At 40.7% G+C, this 19,945-nt stretch overlaps 1 protein-coding gene across 15 annotated transcripts in view; it reads left to right on the top strand.

The window, feature by feature from the left end:
- NRXN3 (neurexin 3) overlaps positions 1-19,945 on the top strand; it is a 1,618,670-nt gene that overhangs the window by 1,242,608 nt on the left and 356,117 nt on the right. For all 15 annotated transcript variants that reach the window (XM_068558635.1, XM_068558546.1, XM_068558806.1 and 12 more), the window contains one exon: positions 2,350-2,531. In XM_068558635.1, the coding sequence (XP_068414736.1) occupies positions 2,350-2,531 (182 nt within the window). The remainder of the gene's footprint in view (positions 1-2,349; positions 2,532-19,945) is intronic.

Genomic DNA, 19,945 nt, shown 5'->3' with positions numbered 1-19,945 from the left:
ATAAGCAGAGTAGAAAGTTTGTAAAGTTATTTGTATGGTGAGAAAGCCAGACTAGCTTTTGAAAACATGTCAGATTTAGGGGTTATGGCTTTGTTTTCATTCTGCTTCATTCTCATGAGAAGGTGTGAAAAAAATGAAGTACAGTCAACTTTACATCGTTGGTATAGTTTATTGTAGAATGATATTCAGCTATGATTGTTATATGGTAAAGCCAGGCTTTTGGAGGCTGGAGGGTCCAGAAGGAGACTTAAAGGAGGTGCCACTTATTTAAGTCAGATATCTGGGTCTCTGTTTCCAAACAGTGTTAACAAATGAAATATTCCATAGAACTGCTGTGAAGACCCAGCTAATAAATCTGAAAAACACTTTTGCAAGCTGTAAAGCACCATGTATATGTTGCTGCTGTTATCAACTTTTGACTTTTTCTTTCTGTAGTGACAAAATTATTTCCTGATAGAGTATGGATTTATTTCTGTAGCAGAATCCACTATATATTTAGGATAGAATAGGGTAAGATTTTATAAATTGCCACAAAATGTCACAGGCTGATTTGCACTTTTGGTGATTCTATATATTAATCACTGAGTAACCTTCAGTTTTCCAAATAAAGAGTAAAGGGAATGATGATGACATTTGTAGTCATCTACAGAAATGGAATTACTTAAATTCTTCACAGATGGTGAGATATCAAGAGTAAATCATTATATCCACATTTCTGATTTTAAGAATCTTTGAGGGTGTTTGTGGATAATAAGGAACAAACATTATTCTGCATGTAGAATTAAACATATACTTTCCATACTACAATCCCAAACTTTCCAGATGACTGTGGAGGGCTTTTCAGACACCATCCCCTAGGAATTGAGAAACTCATAAAAGGAAAACAATGTTATGCTGCATACAATACACAAACTGAGCATGTTGGAGCAACTAGAATAGTGACCTTTCAAAGAGGACAAATTAGATGCTATATGCCTCAGAATACAACGTGGCTTAATGCCTTAGAAGAGGATGGCATATGACATATACTCCTAATTCTAGCCTCATAGCAGCTTACTCTGTTATTTCTAAACAAGCTGAATAACTCATTTCTTCTTGAAACAACATAATTCAACCCAATATTCTCTGTAAAGTAAATTGATCAGTGATTGAGATTTTTAGTAAATGCTAGAGATATATGAATGCTTGTCTAATGTTGCTTTAAAACAATTTCAAGGATTGGACTATGTTCAGTGGGAAACACAAGAAAATCTGATGCCAAATGTTCTCTGAACTTTGAAATGAGTGACATATGGAACTACTTACTCACTGTGGGTGACATACACACAATCATAGAAACTACAATGGTGTAGTCTATTCCGGCTACCAAATCTGCATGCTTTTTCCCAAATTCAGATTTTAAAACTTGTTTGTAAAAATAAATTTTTGAAATTTAGGAGATGCAAATATTCTCTTTATTTTTCTTCCTCTTTGTTTTCTAAGTATTTTTAAGTCAATATATTCTTACTAACCCCTGGGTTTATAAATTATAAGAGCTAAAACACAAGTAAATATTAAAAACAACATTGAACCCACTAGTCATAATTGATAATACTGCTTTTCAAGATTAAAATTCATTAAATTGAGGTTTTTTGCCTATGTCTCCTATGTCTTCTTTTTGAAATTTAGCTTGGAAAGGAGCTAGAAACTGTTATAGAATACCGGATAAACACCACAACTAGGGAAAAAAGTATAGAGTTAATTTTTTAAAGACCTCCAGAATTAATTTTTACCACCTTTTTTATAGCAACGTAAGAGGGAAATAGGCAAATACTTTGAGTCATGTAACTTGGTTTTCTCAGGCTTTCTTTTCTGTGAGGGTGACAGAGGACACAGGCAGGAAAGGAATAACGGCTTTGGACTTCCACGTTACCTTTAGTTTTGTGTGGCCTTCCTGGAACTGCTCCCTACTCCACTGACCAGAATATTCTGATAGCTAAGAGATGGGGGAACTAATTTCCTGTCTCCTGCCTGCCCTGGCCTAGATTGAAGAAGGCAGAAAAGTTGTTTGTCACAATGTAGCAAAGCTCTCAGACACAGCATGTTATCTGCCCTCTGCCCTTATACAGCAGGATCTGAAGATGCGAGGCATGTCTCTGGCTAGCATCTGCTTTGTTATTAACTCATTTTGCCTGCATCTTTAATTTGGGGTGACAGCCGCTTTGGATGCCATCCCTCTTGGTCACCACATACTGGCACGTGGCGGCCGTTTCTCTCCACAGCTGCCTGTGCAGAGTCTCAGCAGTGTACCCACAGCTGGCAGTACGCACTGCAGGGTCCTGACGGCTCCCTCTCTCCTTGCTTTCGCAGCTGGCGCCACATACATCTTTGGGAAAAGTGGAGGCCTCATCCTGTACACCTGGCCGGCCAATGACAGGCCCAGCACACGCTCTGACCGCCTGGCCGTGGGCTTCAGCACCACCGTGAAGGACGGCATCTTGGTGCGCATAGACAGCGCCCCAGGCCTCGGGGACTTCCTTCAGCTTCACATAGTGAGTACCGGACTGTGGCCTGGATTCTCTTGTCTTCCTGGTGGTCTGAGTTGGTGAGCCAGATAAATGCAGTGGAACATTCTAGACAGACATGGCAAAGGGGCATATGCTTGTAACGTTGCCTCAGTGGGTTGGAGCCATACCCAGGAGGTGGTGTGTATTAAGCCTCATTCTACCCCTCAGATATGAGCCATGATACTCAGAGGGTACCTCGGGGATAGAAAATTTAAAACTCTTCCTGTCCAGACTCCCTCCCCTTCTGGGTGGTTTAACCAGTCATGAAACACTTAACAGACCCCTTAGGTGTAAATAAGAGACTGACCTGGTACGGTTCATCTTAACCTGGTGCAAGCAGCAAGGCCACCTTGAGTGTCAATGACCTCCTAAGTTGGGGGGATCAGCAAAGGTTTGCTGTAAAGGGCCAAATAGAAATATTTGGGGCTTTTCGGGTCATAAGTCTCTGTCAGAGCTACTCAACTCTGCCATTGTTAATGGGAAAGCAGCTATAGACAATACATTTTTAAAGAATATGTATGACTATATTCCATAAAAATATATTTATAAAAACAGGCTGCAGGCTGTGCTTTGGTGACCCCTGCCCTAGCCTGCAGACACTCTTGTAGAGACATAAAGAACATGTGATAAAAACTGAGGCCAGAGTGTGAGGGGCAAAAAGAATCAGCACATTGACCAAGAGCTGGTGTATTTGTGTGTCTTGTATATAGAGCAGTTTGCTTGTATATATAAACCCAATAGGATTGCACCCTCACTCACTGCAGATCATTAAGAACACAGTGCAATTCTAAGAAATTAAAATGATTTGGAGGAACAATTACTTTGTTGTGAGGATAGAAAATATTTTTATAGCAACAGTTAACCCGTTTTATCACCGTCTGCAGTTAAGAAAGTAGGCTAAAGAAGGATATGATTCTCATCCATAAGTACCCGAAGTGCAGCCACCAAGAGCAAAGAGAGGAATTGTTCTCATTAGTTAGCAATGACAAGGCTAGGAAGAATGGATTTAATTTGGAGCAATAAGAATTAGGTTGAAATAGTAGGGGGGAAAGCAGTTAAGAGGAAAAGTCAACTGGGGATTATCACCAACCTCCAAAAAGGAGGAAAAGCAACATTTACTGGGAATCTTTGAATGTGAGTTTTGCTAATGTGCCTATCTACCGAGGAAAGCAGAGTGAGATTTCATTGCTGGGCTCTGGAGTGGAGGTGGCTGGCTGGAACCACAGCAGCAAGCTCAGCCCTGGAAGCAGTGCCCGTCTCCAGCACCTGCTCTTCCAATATTCCTTAGAAACAGGCAGGAAGGAAGAGGCTTAAGCTGGAAGACTGTCTGATCTCAGCGTGAACCAGAGCAGGTCAAGACTCTGCTTAGGAATGCAGGGAAGGACTGCTTGGAAACCATCACCTTCAAAATGTAGAATAGGGGTCTTGAAGAGAGTTGTGAACCTTTAATGCTTCCTCAGATGCTTCAGGAACCATGTGGTACTATGAACCTGAGCTTAAGCATCTTAAAAAGCCATGCCAAGGAGCACAGAGGAAGGCAGCCATAGTTAGTACAGTTTATCTTTATTTGGCCTGTAAGAACCACCATAATTTACAAAACTCTGTGAGATTTATGCTGCATATAACTTAATGAGTATTTCATGGCAGCTATAACTAGTCTATTTTATTACCAGCTCACTTGCATTTCCACGGGGATTTCTCTTCTTTTTTTATTCAGTGTGACTTACTAGGAAGAATAAGATTTGACACAGCTATGAGCATCTTTTTCGAGTCAGATAATGTGCTACCAGTTTATCCATTTCTTCCCATTCCTGTTTTGTAAAGCATCTCCACTTTTAAGAGAAATGTTGTGGGTTTTTTTTTCTGGTAGTTTAGTTGGAGTTGGCAGTGTTTTTATAAATTGGATATGAGGATTCTGGGAACTTCTAGGAGGAACCAAAGCATTCCATGTTAAATCTTAATAGCAAAAATACAAGAAATTTTACATCAAAACGTGTAGAGCCCCCTTGGGTATTGTAGACTTATTCCAATGATGCTTTCATTGCTTAAACATTCTGGAAAATTCCAACAGATTGTCCTTGAGAGCTTGGGTTAGGAAATGCCATCTGATATTTTTAGAGAAAAGTAAAAGAGACCCTACGATGTAAAGAAACCACACCATTCTGGAATGGACCTGACATGCCTGTGACCCTCTTGAGCATGGGAACCCTTCATTGGTCTAGTAATTTCAAATCATTTTTTGTTCACTAATGGATCGTTTCTGGGGTCTACCAGAGATAGAAATTGTGTGTGACTGTATTCCAGTAAAAATGTACTTATAAGAACAGGCTACAGGCTGTACTTTGGTGACCACTGCCCTAGGCTGCAAAGGTCCTCTTAGAGATATAAAGAACATGTGATTAAAAACTGAGGTCAGAGTGGGCAGAGCAAAGGGAAGATTCTTTACCACACTGGAGAGGGAAGTTCCAAGTGGAAGGTCAAAAGACTTGATGACAAAATCCAGCCTCTTGTTTTGGGCATTTACATAGATGCATCAGGAGAATGAAGTCATAAATACCTACTAAGATAATTTTATATGACTTTCACAATCTGTCATGTGTGGATTTGTTTATTAAACACAGTTTGTTTCCTTGTACTAAAGAAAATTACTCAAAAAGAAAGGAATTTAAGTGCCACTACTGAGAGTGGAAAGGGTTGGACAGGAGGTAAAAAATTTCATTCCCCCTTGCAGTGCCCGCAGGAGAAGAGAAACTCACGGGCACAAAGAGAAAGTGATGACAGACAGGAAGAGGACATGAAGGCAAGGTGAATCCCAGGGGCAGGGGAAGAAAGGACGAAGTGGGCCTGAGGAAGAGAGGACACGTCTGCCTGGAGACGGGCTCTGGCAAGGGTCACATGTGGGCAAAGCTTCATTCTTCGAGTGTGGGTGTTAATTGTAGAAATAACCAAAAATACCTTGGTGCTACTTCTGAGTGGTTGTCAAGCTAGTACGTTGCTCCAAAACAAAGTCTAAACTCTGAAATTAGTGTGTGTGGGGCGCGGGGGAGAGCACGAGAGAGGAAGGAGGGAAAGAGATTGAGAGTTTGTGTTTTATATACGGCTGCTGAAGGCGATTCCTAGGAATTCCTGGAGGTTTTGAGCAGTGGTGACACCGTCATTATATAAGCCCTTTTTACCCCCAAGTTAACCTATTTGAGGGAAGAGAAAATGCTCTTCCAAGAACACTGGGAAGTGTGACCCCAAGACGAGCACTCACCCTAAAACAGACTCGCCTGTCGTCGAGACCCCAGAGTAGGAATGGCAAAGAGGCTTCATCTCGCCTGCCCCCTCTGAGTGCCTCTCACTCTCTCTGTGCGAGCTTTGCATCGGGAGGATTCGTGAGAGCAGTAGGTAAATCCAGCAGGTAGGAGTTCTGGCTTCCACTAGCCATGTCTGCCACTCTAGGCTGCACAGTCCTTCCTCACCTGCTTGAAGTCTCCTGTATCTCTTCCTCTGTCATCCTGAAATCCCCACACATTAAAAACTCTTTAGGGAAGTAGGTATCTTTTTCAACTCTTAGTCCCCTGGAGGTCTTTGAATCACTGACTAATTAGTTTAGTCAGTCTTCTTATTATCCTTACCCCACCAGGCTAAGGTCAGCTGCTCTGACAGGGTTTGAGTTCTGTTTGGATGGTTGAGAAGCAAGAAGGAGAAATTAGCATGGCTGATTTGGGGACATACAACACTTGGGGGGATGGCAAGAATTTGTGGAGAGAGCTTGGGCAGAATGAAGGCATTGGTGCCCTAGGGTGAAGAATTGGTGCAAAGAAAGAGACACTAAGACAGAGCTGGGTAGGTGCTGTAGGCACAATTTTTCCTGTTTCACAGTTTGCTCAGATTATCTGTTGTTCTCACCAAGTGAACAGAGGCTCTTCTTTCTTTTGCTGATTTCTTTTAAACCAAACGTCTTCCCACTCATCTGGACCTCGTGGTGATTACATAGGCTTATTGAACAAGACAAGAATTAGATCATTAAAAAAAAATCAGAGAAGGCCAAGAGATCAAAATAATTTAGAGATTGCTTCAAAGTAGCTTACATTTCTTCGTTTTTGGTTCACACTTCTGTGATGTACTATTTTCTGTCTCAATTATTAATCATGATATTAATGGAATCACAGACAAAATGCATCAGACAAAGGCAAAAAGATCTTTGCTGAAGTATGTGTTCATGAAATAAAATTCTGTGGAGGGGAGGGTGTCATAGGGCAGAGGGATTTTTACAAATTATTGTTTCAAATATAAGTTCTCTCTACTGAAATCTATTGTTGAGAAATTAATCTGCTCAGTATTTGGAGAGAAGATATTCCTGTGAGTGACATCTGCCTACTGACCGTTCATCTAGGCTCTGTGGAGCTGTGTCAAGTTACACTCACCTTCTTTATACAATAGAGACAAAATTGAATAGGACCAGAGAAAGGATTACCATGAAATGCTTGCTATTGCTATCCTGAAACTCCTGACAGCCTCGTTTCACCACCTGCAAAATAGAAGGCTGGGGAGAACCGGGCAACAGTTAGCTTCTCTTTATGTAGTTAATGCAGGGTGTAAAAAAGACATCCTATTCATTTTATTCTCTCTGTGTGTAATTTACAGTAAATCCTCTTGGATTTATTTTTTAATTATGAGCCTTTCAGGAACAGTGGAAATTTATGTGTCAGGACATGTTTTGTTTGACAAGAATCTATAACCTTCCCCAACTGTTTCCCTCCTGTCTTATAATGTAGATATTTACATAAACCAAAGTAGAAGAGAAAGGGTTAGTATTGTTCACACTGACCCCCTTTCCAAAATGGTAAAGTGTTCTCTTTCCAAAAAACTGCCCCCCCCCCAAAAAAAGACTGATGGTATTCTCTTAGTGTCAGGTTTGGGAAATCAGATATTTATTAAGTTTGGCTGGTATAGTATTGTTTTCCCATAATTTATAGCACTTGAAGAGACTTCTGGAGAAAAAATGGGAGCAGAGCTGAATTATGATAAATGGTCTGTTGCTCACACCTATTGCATCTATAAATTGCTGGCCTGGATGCTTCACTTGGCTGTCCCCGTGTGGGATATTTACAGCAAACCATCAACATCTTCTGGGTTAGTCTTCAGTGAGTTTAGGTGGCTGTTAGCTTAGGTTCATCTCTGGATTTGGCCGGTGGCAGAACTGGGCTGGGTTCAGGCATTGTACGTGGGGGCATCTGCAGGGGAGTCCAGAGGAATATTGACGTTCGAGGCTGGTAACGCAAATAAAGAGGGAAAGAACAAGAAATCAACAAAGGTGTCCACGAGATGCAATTTTGCTTCCCACAGAGCGCTGCGCACTGCAGGTTAGCTCTGTATTTCCTTTTGCTGCTCTTTGTTCTTAGTGAGAAAGGCCTCTTTGGGTTTTCTAGCCTTAGGAGCTTTTCCAGATCATTACCCACTTCTGTGGAGAGGGCCTGCTGGGGATCGTGTCTGTAGCTCCCAGCTTGGCCGTTCCATCCCGGCGGAGTTGAAGGAGAAGGTGGGAGAAGGGAGTGGAAGGGGTTTTGAGGAAGCGACTGCTTATGTAAGCTGGACCAGAGGCAGCACCTGCACGGGAGTCGAGTGTGTTTCCTCAGATCTTTGTTATTCCCAAGGTGGCTCTGCCTAAATCTGTTGACTTTGATTCCATGCTTCATGTTGAAAGGCAGAAAGCTGTAGTAGAAAAATGTGCTTAATTTGTGATCAGAAGATTTGGATCTGAGTCTCATTTCTGTCCATATCCAGCGAGCTACTTGGCTTTGAGCCAGTCACTCCACTGCTTTGAGCGTCACCTTTCTCTTCTTTTAAATGGGCACCAGACAGCTTACCTAGTAAGGATTTCCTGAGGTTCAGAGGAAATAAAGTATTCAGAAGTTGTTTTGTTGTTGGCAAAGGACTGCATGAAGGTAGAATGGTAGTTTTCTTGATGAAATATCCAGCAGGTGATGACTTCATTCAAGAAAAAAATATATATATATAGTGAAAGGAAGAACATGTTTTATAATGGAAAGCAGAACTTCATTTTAAGTATTTTTGAAAGTCTACTTAGACACTTTCTGCAAGCAAATTCCTATTTTATCTGATCAAAAGCAAATTTTTGAATTAACCAAATCCACAATTGAGACTTTTGGTGTGTTCCGTTAGCACGTGGTGAAGAGCCCAGTTCCCGCTGAGAGATGCCTGGTTAGGTCAATAGGCTAAGTAGACTCCTGCAGCTTCCTCGGTGTCTCATTGTAGGGCATTATGTCTCTACAGTGTCATGAGGTGATGCATTGCGCTTCTTCTGCACTTCAGTACAATGTTCCAAAGGGCTCTGCACTTACCAGTAAAAGTGTAATCCACCCTGCCCTGAAGTTCCTTCTTTAGTCGTATGAACCCTATCTCATCTTGCCTAAAGAAGGAGATGGAGGAGGTGGTGGTGGTGGTGGAAGTGGGGGAAGAGGAGGAGAAGAAGGAGGGGAAGATGGAGACGAACAAAACAATAACAACAAACAGCACCATCAGGAGAGCAAAATCTTTCTAGGCGAGGATAGTATAAAAGTGGTTTGAGACCCACCATGGGCACCGGCTAAAGACATAAAGGGCTTGGCCCTATACTTGGGCATTAATAAAGCCCAGAAAGGGGCTCTAGAACGAGCCCCTAATGCTGCTAGAATGAGCATCCCAGTATGGGTACAGCCAATTGAGTGGAGATGAGTAGCTGCCGCCACCAAGTAAACTGGAAACATAAAAGCACGTGTACAGGTAAAAGCATCTCATAGATTTTTTGATTCCTCAAATATAAAAGAAAAATGAATGATAAATTTAGTGTGCAGATGAAATTTACAGTAATACAGTCGTAAAAATTGAGTTGGCAAAGCATGTAGAAAGTATTTTATAGCTGGTACACAGTTATGAGAAATGAGGCCAAATGACCATATCTTTCTCATTTATCACTTACACCAGTGACCCTTTGACTGTTAACTGATGACAGTCCTGTTTCAGCATCCTCAAAGCACACATAATATGAATTTAGAGGAATTAGAATTAAGAGAATTTAGCTCATGAGTGACATTCTTTATACATGAACTGAGTGTTTTTTATGGGCCAGGCTAAGTGCTATGTTTTGGGGATACTGTGATCAACCTAGCTAACAGATTTGAAAGAACACGGTAATTAAAATATGAGAAATTAGGTTTTCTACATATTTATGAGATGATGTATTGAAACTCTTGCATGGCTCCTTGTATATAGTGAGCTTTCAATCATGGAGAGCTTTTAATATTATTGGTACTTTTTTTTCAATTAACTTTTTTTTAAGTCAGAGGAAACAATATATTTTATTTTCCTAAATAATGAATAGACTTTTAATCAGATCTTTGAGATTTCAACTTAACTAATATAAAATTCTAAGGCGGCATCAGGATACTACTGATTTAAAGTCAACCTGGTAGCATATACCCTAGATTATTGCAGTTATCAAATAGCTGAACGAGTTTTGAATAGCAGAGGCTTTTTAGACAGATGAATCCAAAGTGCAACAAGCAAGGCAAACCCTAGGCACCATCAAGTGAGTGCTGGGGCTCATATGACTTAATGGCAAGCCTACCTTAACTCTGTCGTTTAGATGAATTATCTCGTTGACCCACCACTTACACTGTTACTAGTCATTACTCCTGGGGTATTGTTCAGTGCATCAGGGCAAGAAATAACTCATTAACTCCCTGAAGCTATAGACGATGGATTTTAGATCCTTGGCTGCATTCAGAAGGCATGGGCCTCAGCATATTGATTGGGGAACTCATTAGCCACCCACCCCATAGCATCATGTGCTTAGATCCTGATGCTGTCACTGGGGCTGTTTCATCTTGTTAGTGTTTCCCCGATTGATGGCGGAGGGAACTGTATAACCGTATTAGCCTCAAAGATAGTACTGACCGCCAGACCTGTCATTTCCCAGCCTGAGATGACACCTTTGGAACCTAGAATCACTTACAGACATTTAGATAAGCCCTTCTGATCGACCAAACTAACCTTCATCCCAAAGTCAGTTCATACTCAGGATGACAGGAGATGATTGGCAATTAAAATGTTTCCTATTCTATTCTTGACTCCTTAGTTAACCTCTTTTAATTCAGTTTATTTTTCTACTCCATTTTCTATAAATTGGCAGGTAATGTAATAGCATTGATGATTATTTCCTACATTTGCTTCAGACTATATCTTTAGAGATGATCTTACATGACTACCATTGCTGTCGCTCACCACTAATACTGACTGACAAAGTACCAGGTATCAGACATTGTGCAAGGCCTTTGTTTATTTTATCTTATCATGAGCTCACAACAACTCAGTGAGGTAGTCACTATTAATAGCCTCACTTTGTAAATGAGGCAACTAATATTTAATGAAGCTAATGAATTTCCCAAGATAGCACTGCTAATAAACGGCTGAGCAGGCATTCAGACCCAGTTCTGATTCTTAACTACTATTACACCCCTAATGAAAGTTTCAGAGTAGAAAGTGTACTGGTGATGATTTTAATTCAACACGTATTTATGAAACGGCAATCTATTTGGAGTTGGTGGAGATATGAAGAGGTTTAATATCAAGGAGGGAAATAAAAATTGTACATATGGCTCCGTTTTAAGGGAGGATGGGCTGTATTCCAAGGAAAGTAAGAATATTACTGGTTGTAGACATTGAAGAAATGTACACGGACATGGTGGGTCAGATTTTGGCTGGTGGAATCTGGAGAAGGAACACGCCAGATGAAGGTACTAGCATGAGTGTAACCTCAAAGGAGGGAAATCCAAGTTATATTCTCAAATTAGGTGTTCAGTGTGTCCAGAATAAATGAGTTGAGGGAATGGGCAGACAGTGTGGAATGGCAGACAGATCCCGTGTTTTAGAGGAAAGTGGTCTGTGATTCAAGATCTAGCTTTGCCTCCAACCAGCTGTATGTCCTTGGGTGAATTTTTTGACTTCTCTGTAAACTGTCACCTCGCAAGTCTGTGTAAAGATTTATAGTAATGTGTGAAAATGTTTAATGAGTCTTATCTGGTCTGCGATAGATGCTAAACTAATGATAGCTATGTTTTGGATTTATTTATTTTTTCTTTCCAGGTCCTTTAGGCCTGTAGTGGGGAGAATTTGAATGCCGTATTGGTAGATTGCTTCTGAAAGCAGTGAGAAGACATTCTGAAAGTCTTTGAGCAGAAGACGAAATGCCCAAAGCTTAATTTTTAGGAAGATTATTTGGCTCCATTGAAAGAATGTTTTTCAGTGGGTTCAAGAAAAATAAAGAGCAGGTGATTGTTTAAGTGGTCCAGGAAAAATGTTTTTAAGGACTTATCCTATGATGATGATCATAGGCAGGTAATGAGGATGAAACAAAAGGACATTTCAGAGATAGAATCAACAGGTATTGCCAGCTGGTTGGATGGAAGAAAGAGAGAAGTAAGAAATGTCTAGACTGGGAAAGTTATGATTTCAACAACAATAAAATAGGGGACATGTAAGAAAAATAGATTTTAGGGTAAAATCATAGTTTGACTTTGGTGTTGCAAAATATAAGGTATCCAAGAGTCAATCCGTAGAGATTTCCAATAGGAAATGTGTGATGAACTCTGATGAGAGATAAAAGCTAGAGGTAGGGACTTGAGAATTCTCAGCTTGGCAGTAACAGTGGAATCTCTGAGGATTGCTGAGATATCCAAGGAGATAAATGAGTAGGAACTTGGGAAATATATACAAAACTTTACAAGATGAAGGAGAAAAAGGAAGGAAGCTAAAAAAGAAAAGGCTACAGGTTCAGGCAAAACCTAGATAGTGAAGTTTTACAGAAATCAAAAAGCTTGAGAGAGGTTTTCAAACCCAAGCAGTTCTAAAGCTTTTTATTTCCATACCTTTTGGACAAACATTTGTCATTTGAAATCACTTTGTGGGGACATCTTCTTTGTCTTTATTGTTATTTATTACAGCATATAATATTTGTCATTCTGGTCCTCTCACCAGTCATTTTGCGTTTCTTCCCCTGGTAGTTGTCATAAGCATTACTAACTCGGAGCCAGAAGACACAGGGTCTAGTCGTGGCTCTGCCACCAACTAGCAGGCATCTCAAATAAGCGGGAGAGATATAGATATTGTTCTGCCAACCTCATAGTATAGTAGAGAAGGTCAATTGAGAGAATGCATGTGAATGTGCCCTGTTACCATTGAGAGACCTACAAAATTAAATAAGATTGTTTTCCTAGTTTTCCATCCACTAGAGCTCTTGGTGCCTAAGTGGTTGGAAACCTGTGAATGAACACCTAAAAGATGTTAAAGTGGTTGTAGTTTTCAACAGGAAGGTTATCAACCAGGCAGATGGGGATCAGGGCCAAAATGGGGATTGACCCAACTGCCAGATCCCATGACCTGCTATGGTCCTCAAAAGGTATGAGTCTCTCAGACCTTGTCTCTCACCCGTTGGAGCATTGCTTTGGGGGAGGCCATTTGGATCTACGGTCATGCTGCAGTTCTCTAAAGAAGAAACCCCCCGATCCTGACGATCACCATGTGCAGTGAGGCATGGAATCTGATTACCCTTATCATTATTTTAGCTTGGGTGCCTACAAATGTTACTAATGGTCATAAAATTGTTCAGGCCTTTTTAAAATGCAAACGGCAATAGTTAGGTTACTGAAGCCTTTTGGAAATGACTTTTACTGGTTGATTTTTCATAGCTACAAACTCGTATTCTTACCTGACGACATGCATGTTTTTGTAATCACTTCTGTATTCGCTCTTTTATTTATTTTCCAGTGTGCCTGCCACTTTGTATATATCAGCTCTTTTAGTCCTCACAACACTGTCAAGTTGGTGAGATTACTTCTGTTTTAGAGATTAAGAAACTAAGGCTTAGAGGATTAAATAACCATTGCTTGCAGTGCTGAGAAGGAAAGGAGACTAACTATCAGTATATTTCATTCTAATGTCATATATAGTGCTTTCAAGAGTTACCTACTCAGTATTGAGGTTGGATGTGGTGAATTTAGCAGGACCTGTGATTTTTTTTTTTTTAATCTACGCAGTTAAGAATGGTAAACAGAAATGGAGGAGTGGAGCACAGTATTTTGACTAAAGCAGAATATGTAATTGGAACTAAGTCATTTTATTTCTTGATTCAAAGAAATTCTTCATTTTATGTTGCATCTGATTGCTTCCCAGTATGTTTTTTGTCTCAACAGCATTAAGGCATCCATTTACCCCCAAACTGCTTTCTTAAACACCCTTATGCAAAATGGGCTTGGAAACTAATCTAAGGTTTTGCATGCAATATGGTGGACCAAGAGATTCAGAGGCAACATTTCTTGTCAAATTTTAACAAAAATCCTCTCAAATGTACCATATCTGAGCAGAGATTATTGGACAAATGCCTTCACATATTTCATTGTGTGATAAATGCTCTATTAGAAGTCTTCAAATATTCTTATGTAAAAACTGTAAATGATCTCAAATAATACAAAAACACATTTAGTCTCTCTACGGTCAGTATTTAATTGTATATATTTCTAATTTAAAACCAAATATGAAATGTCTTCGCAGAAGCCCTGGGCTGTCATCCACTGGTCTGCTAGTTTCTACTGTCTAGTGGCAGACTGTAGTAAAAACTTGAAAGGTAGACCTTTTCACTGGAAATCACATTTCTTGAAGTGGGAGCAGATTCCCTTCAATTTACCCCTGACTTGATGACTAATCCCTAAGGTTAGCAAGCTTTCACATTTGCCACTTAGATCAGCGATGCTAGGGCGGGTTTTGTTGCATGGCTAAACAGCAAAGTTTAATTCAACACCGAAGCTTGAATGAAGAAAATTAGTTCGGTGTGATGTGTTTCCCAGAACACAGTGCACAATGGGGGAGGGTCTTGGACTATCCACAACGCACAGCTACCTGTTAAAAAAAGACAAAAATCTCCCTGAGGTCTGGTTGCGAATGTATACAGCGGCATATAGCGAGAAGTATAACATGACAAACTTAGCTTTAGATGAGAGGCGGGTGGGAGGAATAGAATTCTCAAGTTAAAGTTAGCCAGGCAGGTGAAGATGAGTAAAGTACTTTAGTGAAAAACAATTTAATCATTTATTTATTTATTTATTTTAACATCTTTATTGGAGTATAATTGTTTTACAATGGTGTGTTAGTTTCTGCTTTATAACAAAGTGAATCAACTATACATATACATATATCCCCATATCCCCTCCCTCTTGCATCTCCCTCCCTCCCACCCTCCCTATCCCACCCCTCTAGGTGGTCACAAAGCACCGAGCTGATCTCCCTGTGCTGTGCAGCTGCTTCCCACTAGCTATCTATTTTACATTGGGTAGTACATATAAGTCCATGCCACTCTCACTTTGTCCCAGCTTAGCCTTCCCCCTCCCGAATCACTTATTTCTTCAACCAGCTCCTACTACATGCCAGGTAAGTTCTAGGTGCTGGGAAAAAAATAGTGAACAAGATAGTCTAACCCCTGGACTTGTGGAGCTTACCTTCTGGTGGGGAGTCCTCAGTAGGTACAAGCAGTCGGAACCTAAGTTCTGCAGAGCTTTGTGAAAGCCCAAGGTCATCTATATTTAATTGATTAAAGTATTAACAGACTGGCGAATCCCCCCAAACTTTTGTTTCCATCTTTAAACTTTTCTCTATTTTCCAAATCTCCATGTGAACCTCCCTTATTCTTATAATCAAAACAGAGCAAAGGACCCTCTCACCAGCTGGGGGTTCTGCTGTGACCACCATAACAACCACTCTGGTTTGTTTTCAGTACCAAAAGGAAACAAAAAAGAATAACATCTTTACCCCCAATTTCAGTTCCTTGTTCTTCGACATGACTGTGGCCATTCCTATTGTTTCGTTTTGTGATTGTGCAGGACGCCTTCAGAACATCCATCCATATTTCACAGACAGCAAAATTGCTAGAGGCGTCCACATAGCACTAACCGACAGAAGAGAAAGACAAAAACCAAAACCAACCAGATGAAAACCCAGCCTCCCCAGCGACAGACCACACCACTTCCAGTATACTTTTCAAGCCTATAGACCATCAGGTCTGCACATTGACCCAGAGCTTCCCCTCCCCGACCCTAGGCATTTGCAAAATCAACCCCTGTGGTGACAATATCAGTGCAAATTAGGTTTTTTCCCTCCACTTAACTGAATGTTCCAGGAAACAGAATGGAACCACATGTTTCCCTTTGATTCACACCCAAACACTGCAAAACACAGAGTGTGTACTTCCTCCTTCAAGCTGTGTGTGTGTGTTAAACACATGCAAACATTGGATTGAAATGCAGACACGTAAGACAGCTCTGGAGAAAACCATAGAAGTCTTTTTCTTCCCTTTCTCTAAATCTCCATCTTTGATTTGAGCTAGATCTTTGCAGAGATTCAAAGAATATTGTTTTACAAGGATTCTCCAAAGAGCAGTTCAATGTGTTTCATCCACAATTGAGTATTCACCACATCATAACAGATCCCCTTTCGGAACTGGGAACTTACCCTTAGCTCTCTCCTTATAAATTACTATTCATTTCTGATAAAGAGAACCAAGAAACACCCACTTTATATAATTTACATGAAAGAACATAGAAGGCACATTAGGTAAGTTTTCCTGTGTTTCCACAAATTGCTTCTTTGTTAAAAGTGAGTCTTTGGTGTAAGTAGTATATTAACAAAGAATTCTCCTCTGGTATAAACCCCGACCGAAGCAGGAAGACCAAACTTCTCTTTGAGGCGTGCAGATTGAGCTCTCATGTCTCTCTCCAAGAGAATAATTGATATCGCAGAATAGTGAGAGCTGACTACAAATTCTGTGCACGTGGTTGTACGTGACGTGAGCTGGTCAGAAGGCTTTGTGTGATATCTCACTGCTGCAGAGGCCAAAATCAAAGGATTGAGACCAAACATTTCACACGGCAGGACAAGAGTGTGTGTGTGTGTGTGTGTGTGTGTGTGTGTGTGCGTGTGTGTATGTGTGTTTTAAAGCCTAAACAGAACAACACTGTTCTGTGAACTCCAATTCGGCTGCTGACCACCTAGAGTCCCCCAGTAACCTTGGACTTAGAGTTGCTAGATTTGGGAAACCTAGTCTTGTTTTTCACACAGCACCTTCTGGAAACAGACTCCCATGAAGTCATTGTGGGTGTCTGTAAGAAGCCATGGTTCTGCTCCCTTCTGCCTTCAGGGTGGTTGAAGATTTGATTGCCTCTGAGAGGGACTTTCTGCCGTTCACGATGACTGACAGCGAGGCCGGAGCCAATTGTGCCCTCTTCGCTGGTCAGGAACCAGGTCAGCACACTAGACTCCTGAGCATGTGCGGGGCAGCTGCGTGAGGGCATCTAAAATGGAGCTACTGCAATTGCCCCGGCACCTCTTTCCTTCCTGTGATCACTGAATGGAAGGACAAGAATGAAGGCTTTTCTTCCTGGGCTCTCCCTGGTGTTTGGCATCAGTGCACAAACAAGCCCACTTCCTCCACTTACTTCCAACTTGCTGGTCCTGGTTCCTAATCTCGGAGGCCAGGCTGTCCCTTGTCTTCACCGTGTGGGGTTTAGAGAATGTGCCCAGCTAGTGCCCCTTGAGCATCATCCAATACACAAATATATTTTAATTTTCAGATAATTCATATGCAATTTGAGATTTCCAGTTTCTTTTAAAACTATTGGAAGGTTCAGCTGCATGGGGCCAGTGTTCCTACGCGGCCTGGGTCAGCTGGGGATGAGGAACTGTTGCCAATTCTATGACGTAGCGTTTCCAGCCACCCCAGGCTCCGCCCTCTCTCTGTCACACACATCCCCAGCTTCTTCGTCCATCCCCTGGCCTGCCCCATGCCTGCGGACACCTGGTCTTGCGATTCCTCTCACACAGAAGTGTGTTAACAGTTTTAAGTCATACCTTCGAGTATTATGCATAAATGGTGCTCTCAAACATTTTCATAGACACAACTATTTTAAATATTTACTTTAGAAGAGCTTAAAAGTTGATTTTTACATTACTGTCCTAAGGGTACATATTGGCCTACTCAGAAATATTTGGGGCTCACATATATTCATATATTTCATGTATATAAAATCTGTTCTTTAGCATAACACATTCAATGATTTTTAACTCAGTGGTTCAACTTATCCGTGCTCTTTGAAGAACCTTCACATTGAACACAGAATGGTAATTTGTAGATGAAGATTTTATTAATTTTCTTGGGAAAAGTTGGGTGTCATTCCTAAAATATGACATTATATATAACATGCATAAAATAACATATTTTCCTATGTTTTAGTTCATAATTTTACAATATCAGTGTGTCAGGGTTTTCTTGACTCTTCACACAAATTGTCTTCACACAGATCTCTGATTAGTTAGCCTTCTCTGAAGGGGGCTGCCTTTCAGGGGCGTGTCTTTCTGAGAGCTCTGAATTCTGACAGGAGGGAGAGGTGACACATGACTGAGGAACACAATTGTTAGACCCCTTTCCTTGCTCAGGGGCTTCGGCTGTCTGTATCAAAATGCTTCACATGCTTCCTCTGGGATTGCTTTTCCTGTTCCATTCCTCACATAGTCAAGAATTTCTTTTCCCCCCTACTCCTGACAATTTTACCTAAGCATTTTCTTCCATTGCTTTAGGCCATTGCTCCCAGTCATATCACCTTCTGAGACTGTGAATAATTTTTTCCCTTCAATTATATTGTTACCTTGAAAGTATTTATAGGCTATGATCTTGTTCCCTGGAGCCATTGCTTTGCCAGACTTTATAAATTTAGCTCTCACCACCTCTCTTCATATGTTTTATCTTCTAGCCTTTACAGCACTCTTTTTTTTTTTTTTTTTGAGTCTATCTTTATAGCTTCTATACTATTTCAATATTCTTCCCAAACTAGAGAGGTCAGAATAGCACATCATATCCCAGGTATTACTGTGAATATTTGATTTTAGGGAGGGAAATCAAGAGGGGGAGGATTACTTCAAAACTGAACTTAATCTATTTTGTGATGCAGAAAAATAGACAAAATGGTAGAGAAATCTACCAAGGCAACGTTTCCATATATTTTAACATACTATTAGAATAATCCTGGAAACGTAAGGGGAAATGATGATTTTTCTGAGAGAAAATGTCTTGCTCCCATTAGATATTTGTACCTGTCTTTTAGAGTAAGATATTCTTTAAAAATCCAGGCTTCAAATATGATTGTGTAATAAGATGGGTTTCTTTCCACATAGCACATGAGCTTTTAAACCAATATTATCATTAACATTATTATTATTGTTATTGTTATGAATATTATTATTCCTGTCTCTATGTTTTAAATTTAAGAAACAGCATTATGCATTTAATTTTAGGAAGAAAAATCAAACTGCAACATGAACCACTTTGGTACTAGCTTTAAGTTCTAGTTTACGTCTGCCGGCATTGGAAGCATTTCATCAATGTGGCAAATTGGGTATAGCCTCCAGGGAGCCCTGCAAAGAACAAAGGCTGGTTGGCTTTCTAGTACCATCGTCTCCAAACATTTTTGATTGTCCCACATGCAAGGCAAAAACAAAAAAACATGCACAACTTATAAGTGTGTTTATGTATGATGTAATGTGCATAGGTGCTAATATGTTGTTTATATCATAAAACATACAGAAACGTCAGAAGTTTGTACAGATAAGATTTGATAACTAGATGGGATAAAAACAGTATTTTCTCCCATCACCCTAGTGAACCGACCTTGGCACCTCCTGGGGATGCTCTCCCCCCACTTTGGAGATCACTGCTCTGGTGGGATCTCTGTGCTGACAGAGTGAGCCGCTCTTCCCAGCAGGTCCCAACAGGAACCCAGAACGAGCAGTTAAATGCTGGAGAGCAGCTGAGAGAACCTGTCATTCAAACACTCATTTTTGAGAGGAAGATATGGAGACCCAGAGACTTACCTACCTATGGTCACAGAGCTGGTTAATGAGAAAGCTGGGCATAAAACACAAGCCTCGTAATTCCCAGATTGCAATGTGCAAGGAAAAGACGAGTTGTTCTGTTTCAGCTGGAGTTTGAGGAAAGTGGGGACTGAGCTCCTGGGCGATGGAGGAGGGGAGGGTGAGTCAATAGGTTTTGTGAACGGTGAAGCACTGTTTGCCTGAGTGACCTCTGCTCACTCACACTCCCTTCTCTTAAGCCCTCTTCACAGGTTCTCTCTCTCTCTCTCTCTCTCTCCAACTTACAATCCAAAGCTTCTGATCAATGGCAGACCTCTTTAACAAGAGCACACTCAGGAGCCAGACATACTGAGTCCAGATCCTAACTCTGTTACTTAACAGTGTCATGTAATAACTCTGTGATTTCAACCAAGTGACCTAACTTCTCTGTGCCTCAGTTTCCT

Source organism: Eschrichtius robustus, chromosome 1 (assembly GCF_028021215.1).
Source record: "Eschrichtius robustus isolate mEscRob2 chromosome 1, mEscRob2.pri, whole genome shotgun sequence".
NCBI classification, from domain to species: domain Eukaryota; kingdom Metazoa; phylum Chordata; class Mammalia; order Artiodactyla; family Eschrichtiidae; genus Eschrichtius; species Eschrichtius robustus.
Note: the sequence above shows the minus strand (reverse complement) of the source record. Positions and strands in the feature narration are given on the sequence as shown.